Source organism: Astatotilapia calliptera, chromosome 13 (genome assembly GCF_900246225.1).
Source record: "Astatotilapia calliptera chromosome 13, fAstCal1.2, whole genome shotgun sequence".
Taxonomy (NCBI): domain Eukaryota; kingdom Metazoa; phylum Chordata; class Actinopteri; order Cichliformes; family Cichlidae; genus Astatotilapia; species Astatotilapia calliptera.
The window spans coordinates 18,668,979-18,679,488 of record NC_039314.1 but is presented as its reverse complement, the minus strand read 5'-3'; the positions used below and the strand labels follow the sequence as shown (position 1 = coordinate 18,679,488).

Genomic DNA, 10,510 nt, shown 5'->3' with positions numbered 1-10,510 from the left:
ATTTCAGACTGTCATTGTTTTGGCAAAGGTTTCTTAACAAAGTACTACAACTGAACATTATACTCTATAATTATTCCTCTATTTGTCCAATTACACTTGGGTAGATAAAGATGGCTCATATATTTTTTGCGTTCAGCCCTCTGGATTACAGATGAGCCTGGGCTTCACCTGATTCTTGATTGTTTAACTTCAAATCTACTGAGGTGGAAGCAAAAGGCAAAAATATAAACGTTGTGTTCAATTCAATTTTATTTATATAGCGCCAAATCGCAACAACAGTCGCATCAAGGCGCTTTATATTGTAATCTATTATTGTTATTGTAATTGTTTGGTAATTTACTAATTTGGAGTCAAACCCCCCCCCCCCCCACAATATTTTAATAATAGTTTGATGACAACACAAATATTTCCTGTAACAGATGGTCTCATTTTACTCAAGTACAGTTTTAAAATACTTTCAAGTATTTCCATCGAATTCCACTTTATTCTTCTGCTCTGTCCAATAGTTTCCTTGATTCCTTACTAGACTAACCATTAATGCAACATCGAAACAGTTTATAGATTATAGACACAGCATTACACAAGAGTCCACACCTGTAACCACACCTGTACCTGCTGTAACTATATTAAGTAACACGCGTGTGTCATATGCAGTCATGTGCATCATACCCACTATTTGACCAATTTCGCGGTGCCTTTCCACGTTTTATCTGTTTTTATCATCTCAAAACACTTTACAAAAACTCTGTCGGTTAACGTGGCTGCGATGAGTTTAACTTTCACCACTTTAATGCGGTTTGACCGGTCTCGTGGACTTTTTTACGGCGCTGTTGTCGGTGTGTATGGATGGCAAACGTAGGGCGGTGGCCGGTGAATGAATGATCAAAGCGTTTTTAAAGGTTTGGTGGGCGGTGCGCGGTCTGTATTTACACTGGGGCCGCTCCGCCCTGCGAACGCCAGATAGAAAACTGTCTGTGGGCCGGAGCAGAGGGATGAAACAAGTGGAAGGAGATGTAGCCGACAGGCACACATTAATTACTCTAACGCACGCACTACACCTCGTCGGCTCCACTCGTTTCTCTGTACGCTGTAGCATCCTCCGCTTTGCATAATAACACACGGCAAGCGATCGTTTTTGCGGCGCTGCGTCGGAGCTTCATGGCCGCAACACTCACGATGAGCGGCGGCGTGCAGGAGGATCCCTTCTACCCGCTGCAGAAGGCGACTCTGCCCGCTGGGTTCCCCTTGGAGGACTCGGCGTTGTTCGGCTTGGATTGCAAGATCACCGAAGCAGACAAGGCTGGACAAAATGATTACGCACAGGTAAACCGGTTGGAAATCAAACCGACTTTATACATTAGTGATGCATTTCACTGAATGGGCGTGGCAGTCTGGCTTTAAATCCAGCTTGTTTTTCTGTTTGCTTGTTTATTTGTTTATTTATTTGAGTCTAAATTTCAGTCGTCCCCCTCTGCGCGATCGTAACCGTCACTTTATTCAGCTCTATTTTCGGTAATAAGCGACCAGCTGGACGCGTAGTCGAGCACCTCCGCCTGCAAAACGCATTCACCGCATGTTTTCTATGCCAGCCAGCCAGTTGGTCACCAGTTGTTGGTCTCTCCTTGGCGTCCCTTCTCACCATCATACCACGCTGACAGCAACTGACTCCAGCTTCGGACAGAAACGTCCCGGCAACTCTGTCCCCAGTTAGAAAGAAACTTGTGCAACATAGCAGGGAGATCTATAACAGCTGGTAGGATCAGGACCCTCAAATAGCAGCCCATCCCCAGACTACTACTGCTGCTGCTGTTTCTGCTGCTGCTGCTGCTGCTGCAGGGAGACATGGGTGTTTCCCTATTCCCTTTCATGTTACTGTTTCATCCTCTGGTGCTCTGCTTCTTTAACTTTTATACCGATTAGATCCCCCCAGAGCCACAGGAGCTGGACCAAAAAGAGCAGTACGAATGAAGCATTTTTTTATGCCAAGTTGTTCACCTGTGGTGTGCAGTTTGACCGGCGATTGGCTGCTCTGTTATGCTTGTAATAGCTGCACATGTTCAAATAAGAGGCGTTAGATCAGGTTCTTTATTGACATAACATCGTTTAATCCTCAAATGTGGGCCTCACCACCGTCAGGTTTCTGAGTTCAGCCTTGCAGGCCGCGAGGGAATGTGGCAACTGCCTTTTGATGACTACTTGATAAATGCTTTAGCAGTGACTGTCCTATCAAACCTTTTGTCTTCTCATAATAGTGGTTCAGAATAGAAGCACTGAGAAGGACTTAGTGAAGTCAGGCTTTGGTACTTTTCATTCAACAGAAAGTTTATTTTTATGTTAACTGCTTGTTTTTTGTTTGTTTTTTTTCTTAAATTTTTCTTTTTAATGTGTGTTTTCCCTTTTAATCCTCAGGCAAAGTGTGAGATGGACAGATATCTCTCCCCTCAGCCTCTTCCACTTCCAAACCCTGCAGACAACCAGCAGAAGTCACTCAGAGACAGCTCGTCAGCAGTGGATCAGTTCTTCACTGACGCTGGGGCTCCCTATACCCTCAACATGAATCTTTATCTCCCTGACGTCGGCTACCTGAGGATGGGCTTGTGCCAGCAGGTGCGGTCCCCTCAACACCAGAACCACCCGAGTCTCACTCACATTAAAACAGAATCTCCCTCCTCGTGTTTTTCCTCTAACCTGCAGCCCCACTGCCCCGGCACTACGCCCACAAGTAGCTGCAGCACATCCGGCCACGGCCCTGGCAGTATGGCCATGGAAAACTCCGCCACAAACATGACATTAACTGGGTTACCAGAATTCACCAGTGTTTTCAATCAGCTGGGAGGCAGCCGCGGTGGTGATTCACTGCCAGAAGTGTATGTCAAACAGGAAATGTCACCACAGTTTGAGCAGCACGCTCTCCACCACCACCATGACAACAGCGGCTCGCTGTTTCAGCTCCTAAACTCTGGCTTGGATCATCGCCATAGCAATGGGATGGAGGCTCAGCATCATCATCACCATCAGCAGCAGCAACCGATCCAACACACTACCACGATGCACACACCTTTTCATGATTTGCCAGTAGCTACTTCTGCTTCTCAACAAGAGCAAACTGTCAAGCCTGCCTACCGCTGTCTAGGTGGTGGGGTATACACACATCCTCATTCTCAGGCACATCCCCAATTCCTCCAGCAGCAGGTGCCCTACCTGCCACCCTCTCCGCCAAACTCAGAGCCCGGCAGCCCTGACAGGCAGAAGGAGCTGCTCCACAACATGTCACCACCTCCGTCGTATGCTGCCACCATTGCCTCCAAGCTTGCAGGTAGCACACCTGGACTTGGACCTGGCCCGGGACCAGGTGGCTTAGCTCTGCCCCACCCTACAGGCCCCACACCAGTCCCAGGCCCAGCCACAGTCCTTCCTCAAGCCCACACGACAGCACCAACCCCAAATCCAGCACAGAACGCAGTGGCTGTCCGCTACAACCGAAGGAACAACCCCGACTTAGAGAAGCGACGGATCCACCACTGTGATTACCCAGGTTAGAAGAACGACACACACACACACCACTGAATGTGCACTGTGAATGTAATCACCGTTGTGTGTTTAGTTTATCACTGCATTGTAGTGAATGTTTCTGTTCATGTTTTGAATGATTTGCCTATGCCTTTGGGTCGTGGAGGCAGAGTACACTCTGTCCTGCCAGCCAGACTGTTACTACCTTTCAGTCAACTATCTGGTTCAAACACTGCTTTGCATATATTAGCACACCTCAAATGACTGTGGCACTTTCAGCTATGAGCTCTCAAACAGTGTGGTGGCTTTAGAGTAATCACTGGTATGATTGTGGAATGAACCTGTTTTTGTGTGTGTGAGAGAGAGTGCACGTTTTTGTATGCAGGGGCTGTGTTAATTAAAAAGATGTTCTCCTTGAATCATTTGATCTTTTTTCCCACACACATATCTTCATACTGTTACACTTGAGATTGCATGCTGAGATTAAAGTATTTATTTTCTTTAGCTGGCGCACAGACACATACACACACACACATACAGACTGTATGATATGTAGCTACTTGTAGGACATGTAATGTCAGCTAGCCTGTGGCGGCATGTAAAATAGGCTTAAGCAGAGCCTACCGCAGCACGTTAGCACACGTCTTACTTCTTAAAAAGCCAGATGAAGCAGATCCATCATATTCACAGAGCCACACTTCATCCAAGTGTATGTATATTAGTCACACTGTTGCAGCTGCTCACAGTTTAATCATAGCAATACACGAAATTCTATCGTTTCCTAACTTAAAGTCATAAGATATCTGACGAATATCTTTCTAAATCGTTCAAAATCCTTAATGACCTTTCTGACATTGTAGAAACAAACTGTAGCGTGCGCAGAAGGAGAAAACAGAGGTTTTCAGGTCGCATTGTTGGTGATTCGAGGCTTGTAATCAAATGCCTTTTAATACCAAATGAGGCTATGAGGGCTGCTTTTAACAGAGCCTGTTTTGTTCATTTTGGAAAGCAGCAGATGAGATGGAGCAGGATTTGAGGCTCTACGAAACACACTTTACTATATTTGATTCCAAAACGGCTTCTGTTCTTCATTAGTTTGGATTTTTTGAATTCCACAGCTCAGTTTATTGGGTAAATGCATATTTGCCACGTGTGAATTACTTGGATTAAGCCGTCTGTTTGTGTTTATCTCCATGTCTGTCGTCAGGCTGCAAGAAGGTCTACACCAAGTCGTCCCATTTGAAAGCACACCTCAGGACTCACACTGGTAAGAGATTCCTCTAATTAATGCAGCTTTTTAAAAAGACCCATCAAAAAAAATGACGCTGACCACAGGACTCGTATTTCAGTATCTGCACTGGCACTATGTTGCTAGGCAGAGTGTTGTGTTCTTGGCATGTGTGTGTAAATGTATCCTAGCCCATTCCCCATCCTCTGCCCAATATACTATTCCATCAAAACAGGTGGAAGTGACACACTTCTGCCAGGGGATGACTCTCAGACTATGTGGTCAGTGCTAAACGTGTGGTGCCATGTTTTTTTTTTGAATCCCATCGCCCGTTCAGGAATTGTTCAAATGCTTTAATGCACTTTTCCACTTTGATTCCGTTCTCTCTGCATTTCATTTTATTCCCTTTCTTCCTGTCAGGTTTAGATTTGAGCTTGGATTTGGACAAGCAAAGTCAATAAACAAATGCTTAGGTGTTGGGCCCCACCTCACTCCAGCTAACAAAACAAAGCTTCTGTTGATATCTACACATTCCTCGCTCATCTGGATACACACACAAAAGCCAGAATGTGTCCTAATTATGGATCTAAACTACTTGTTCGGAACATCGTTGCGGGTGCGCGTGCTTTGCATTTTCGTATCAGGAACATGACGCGACAATTATATATGGCGTCACTCATGCTGCAGGCTGATTGTGGTGATTGCACTTATTACAGACCGCAAGATGAGAACTAGACACGTAAATGTTATCTAGCAGCAACTACATGTCCTTTATGCCTCTGTCGGCCTCGCTTAGTTATTTTCTCCCCCCCCTTTTTTTTCCCCCTCTCCAATCCTGTTCTCCTCTGTTTTTGTGCTCTCATACTTTCATCTTCAACCCTGCCCTCCTCCTTTACTTCTATCTTCGTCTATAACTCGTTCTCCGTCTCTTATTTAGCTGCTCGAATGCACACTTATGTACTCGTACACACACGTGCACACCCACACACGGACACTTCCACACACACCTGTCAGTAATCTCTATGAGATGATTCCTAATGCGTTTGGGTCCCACTGGGAGTTCCCACTCTAATCTCCATCAACATCCATTACCCTGATTGTTAGTGTGTCTGTGTGTGTGCATGTGTGGGTGGGTGTATTGTGAGAAATATCCTCTTTCTGTATTGGAAATCATTTCTGATTTTTCCCCCTTAAACAGCGCCTTCTCATGGTCTCTCTTCCTTGTGTTCGGTTTAAGGTGTGTGTCTTTAAGTTTGGTGACACTGTGGTTCTAACAGGTTTACTCTGGGTTTTTTTTTTTTTTTTAAAAAAGCAATGCTGCAGAGCTTGATGTGCTTGTTTGAAGAGTTGGTCACCTAAATGACAAAAGGGGGGAAAAAAATTCTTGGATGTCCCCAGCGGCGTTTATCATGCGGAAATAGTTCTGTTTTTATTTGTCCAGATTATAAAACAAGCCATCTCTGTGATTTATGCTGCCACTTCAGTTTAATGGGATTATGTTTATAGTGCAAAGAGCTTTGAAAAATGATTCTCAAATAGTTGTTTTTTCCACTATCATCATTATTATTATTATTAACTTTAGCCTTGGTGGCCTGAATAAGCCACAGAAAAGGCTCAAAACATTTTCGCTGTTTTCTCATTACAATGGAATGGGGGGTATTTAGAGTAATGGGGACACTGATTCTGGACTCTGTTTTTGATATGTAAATAGAGGTTAAAAGCGATGAGGAGTGGAAGAAGGAAAACAACCACACAGCTTGATTTATTCCATTTGATTTTGCACCACAGTGGCTCATATTCATGAATCTTAAAAAGCCAAAAAATGTGTTTGCTGAAATGAGATGCTATTCCACTTAACCTTCAAAATCTGGATGAAAGGGTACAAAAAGAAGGAAAAGGGAGGAATATAGCTCAGCAAAAATCAAGTTCCTTCCAATCCTTTCATATTTTTTAAGCATCCACTGTTATCAGACACACGCTAAATACAAAGAAGCAGTAGATGCGTCAACATGTACAAGTTATAATTCTAAGTTTTTCTGTTCTGGTCTTTTGCATGTACTGTAGTTACTGTAGGTTTGTCAGGTTGAATTTAAGTTGCAGAAAAATGAATTATACTTGCATACTAAATATTTAGCAAGTGCTTTACATTTAGTAGACCTGAGTATACACTGGTCAACTTGTGGGCCTAAGACAAAACTCTCCCAGAGGGACAACGAGCAGAGCAGACTGGTTTTTCAGAAAGTGCCTGAAGCTGCAGGTGAATTTTGCTGGAATGACTGACAGAAAGACATATGTGCTGCAGTCATTAAAGAAAAATACCTGGAGGGAAAAGTTGACAATACAGACCAGGCACTGTGGGAAAATTATGAAGCACTGGTTGCTGCATTGGCGTGTGAATGCTTGATGAATGCTTTTGAGTGACAGTGTTATGACTGTATATCTAGTTAGACAACTGGCGTTTTCGGTGAAACCTGTTTTCCCAGTTCCTCCACCCAACTGTATGAATCGCTTTAGTTAGAGAATTGGTTTGTGTCACAATAATTGTTGTTCTTAGTACCTGAATATTGACAGTCCTGCTCTGGTTCGTATCGTGTGATCAAGCGATAGCTCAGAATAGATCACCAGACGGCACGGCGGTTTGCACTCACTCAAACTCTTTCTCCTGTCCTGCAGGCGAGAAGCCGTACAGGTGTACGTGGGACAGCTGCGACTGGCGTTTTGCTCGTTCGGATGAGCTGACGCGTCACTACAGGAAACACACGGGCGCCAAACCCTTCCAGTGTGGCGTCTGCTCACGCTCCTTCTCCCGATCGGATCACCTTGCCCTGCACATGAAGAGACACCAGAACTAGCAACGTTTTGCACACATGCTCAAAAATACAAGCACTATCTTGACAAAACATAAAGCATTCACTCCGTGTCCCGCAGCTACACGAGCTGCCTGATGCAGAGTGACTTTCAGTGACATCACAGCTCTTCCTGGTGCTGCTGTCGTGGGCTAAAACACTTCGATAGCCTAACAAACATGTTGCTCTTAACGCCAAGTGGAACAATTTGGAGGTTTTAAAGTAGGAAGATGGTGGCCAGATGATCTTCTGGTCCCTTAACCACCAGATACACATATTATAGATGTGTTTGGGCAAATGAAAAGATGAGATGGGGTGTGACTGGATTGAATTAAAACAGCATCTTTTTTGTCTTTATTGTAACATAGAACTGGCTTAATTTTCTTTTATAAAAGAGAAGCTTTTGTTTGCAAAACTAGTCAAGCCAAATCTTTGTTTACTCATTGATTTGTTAGTTTCTCTCTAGAACTGGAATGTCCAGGTTTTTATTCTTTACCAAATCCTTAGATTTGCACTAGAATTGGTAATCTAAGCCTCAGCCTTTTTGGCCCAAGTATCTCATTCACCACTGGAACGATCATTATCACTACTGGACTACATCTCTGTGTGCACCACACAAATCATTGCTGTTCAGATATTAAAAATTGAAGGCATTTGTACTCTGGAGAGAGGGAAGAGAGAGCAGGGAAAAAGTGAGAGTGTGGGGGTGGAGATGGAGATGGAGAGAAAGACCGAGAGGGAGAAATTTTTGATTTTAGAGAGAGGAGATTGGAAGACGATTGAGAAACAGAGGGAGGTGGATGGATGCTAAAGAGCAGCAATTAGATGATGAATTATTCAGGTCGTCTTTTGATGGATTTCCATCCAGAGAAATGTAAGCAGAACCCATAGACGTGTTCTAGGACTCATTCAGTTAATACAGAATCGACAGTATTTGATGCACAAACTTGAATGTGCACTGAAGTGTCTTCAAAATGCAGCATGCTATTAGTGTAGATCAGTCTCACCCAGCGTTTTACTTCTGTTAATTGTTTTAACCAAAGCATCATGTTCAACACATCGCCAACACCTTATTAAGTGCCTCTTTCTCTCATTTATGTGTTTTTGTTCTCTAGTAGCAGAGCTGTGACGAGTGTAGTCAATCGTTTTAAAAACATGGTGCTTTTTAAGAAAAGAAAAACTAAATCTGTTAAATCTCTAGGTTTAGCTTTGAAAAGGTAAATCTCTTGAATTATAAGGTAGCCACCCTTGTGGTAATGTAACAGCACAGCTCTGGCCACTTCGCGGACATCCTGGGATGCTCTGGCTCTACGGAGCTATCTTGGCTCTAACTACTCCTGGACACGTTTTGTTAAAGGACGGGTTCACTTTGTTTTTTTGTTTTTTAAAATTTATTATTAACTTGTTGAAACTTTGGTTCAGCTTCTAAAGTTGAAGATTAGTTTGCCCCCCCCCCCCCCCCCCACAGAATATTGAATTTGCCCAATTGCTTGCATTGAAATCGCTCCCCAAACGGATCTCGTCAATCACCAACTCTTTTAATGTACATATGGATATGGAGTATTGTTTAAAACAAAAAAAGCATAACAAAAAAGTGTGAACCTATCCTTTAATGTACGCCTGAATGTCCATTTGATGGGGAGATTTAGCCTGCACTTATAACTGTATTTGTTCATTCACTGCAGGTAGCATATCGATAATATAGCACTGTAATGTATAATGGTAAATCTGACTATTTATTTGATTGTGTAGAAGCAGGGGTTGTATCTGATCAACCGTCTTTTTTCCCCCAGCAAAAATGCCTTAATGTAAATATATGCACTGTAAATACATTTTTTTTGTTTGTTTTCCTCTTTTGTTATTTTTTGTAAACAACAGGGCAAACAGAGGAAAAATGCCCCACATCCAAAAATATTTGAGCCTTTTTTCTTTGTTTTTTTCTTCTTGTCAAACCTATTTTGATGCCATTGTTTTATATATTGTCCTTCCAGCAACTTATTTTATAGATGCTTTTTTTTTTTTTTTCTTCCATGGTTAAACGTTCCAAAGACAAAAGTTGTTTTTCTTCAACTGAGTGAAGCTGATGCTAATAAAGTCAACTGACACTTTTACAGATGTGCTTGTTGTGCTGAAGTTAATGGGAATATTTCTTCTTTCTTCTTGCTAACAACATGCTGCAGTGGTGGAGTTGGTAATCTGTCTGTGAACTTCGTATAAAATCAAATCCGTTGCAGTACAAATAGAAAGTCAGGTACCTTTGGAACAATAAACATGCCTGACCAAACAAGACAAACAAGACATAACCGCGCTTAATCTTTCATAATCTTAACAACATTTCTGTGGAAGTGCTGATCCTTTGTTTCTTGGCTTTTCTGCGGTAGGGCCAGCATACTTAAAAAGTAAAAATAGAAGGAGATAAGAAGGGAAGATGTGGAAGAAAGGCAAAGCACTTTTGTCCAGGACCTGCAAGTAACCTGAGGAACCCTTGCTGATCAACAAACAATAGTCCTTTGATATCCCAGCAAGAGACAATGGACAAGAAAATAAATCTGACCACCACTCAAGGACCGTAGGGGAATCCCACTGTACTGAAATGGATGTTCAAACACGCATACACACCATATGTTCTTGGTTTAAGTCATAAATGTGACCCAGGGTCTCTGTTGTAATCTACCTCAGATGTCAAAAAGTGGGAGGTGGAGGGGAGAGAGTGAAAGAAGTGAAATGCAGAACAATCTAAACAAAAGAATCTCTGGGGGAACCCAATCAACCACTTCCGTCCTCCTACATCTTGTCTCCTTCTCCTCCTCCGCTCTTCCTATTTAATTTCATTTTCTGTCTCTTTGTCTTTCCATGCACCGTATCCCCCTCTCCTCCCCGGTGGAATGTATTGTATGAAAGTCCAGGGGCGCTGCTCCACAGGTCA

General features: G+C 43.0%; 1 protein-coding gene across 2 annotated transcripts; it reads left to right on the top strand.

The window, feature by feature from the left end:
• The first annotated feature begins 871 nt into the window (after positions 1-871).
• klf5a (Kruppel like factor 5a) lies at positions 872-9,649 on the top strand. Of its 2 annotated transcripts, none has more exons than XM_026190704.1 (4): positions 872-1,323; positions 2,410-3,535; positions 4,718-4,777; positions 7,412-9,649. In XM_026190704.1, the coding sequence occupies exons 1-4, from the start codon at positions 1,159-1,161 to the stop codon at positions 7,588-7,590; spliced, it is 1,530 nt and encodes a 509-aa protein (XP_026046489.1). In that variant the 5' UTR covers positions 872-1,158; the 3' UTR covers positions 7,591-9,649. The 2 variants fall into 2 exon arrangements, with proteins under 2 accessions (XP_026046489.1, XP_026046490.1); XM_026190705.1 differs by lacking the exon at positions 872-1,323 and adding an exon at positions 1,846-1,958.
• The last annotated feature ends 861 nt before the right edge of the window (positions 9,650-10,510 follow it).

What these genes read in the sequence shown, in the direction of transcription:
- klf5a (XM_026190704.1), top strand. Translation starts at nt 1,159, where the DNA reads ATGGCCGCAACACTCACGATGAGCGGCGGCGTGCAGGAGGATCCCTTC. An exon ending in GACAAAATGATTACGCACAG is followed by an intron (nt 1,324 to 2,409) that starts GTAAACCGGTTG and finishes TTTAATCCTCAG; the next exon opens with GCAAAGTGTGAGATGGACAG. An exon ending in ACACCTCAGGACTCACACTG is followed by an intron (nt 4,778 to 7,411) that starts GTAAGAGATTCC and finishes CCTGTCCTGCAG; the next exon opens with GCGAGAAGCCGTACAGGTGT.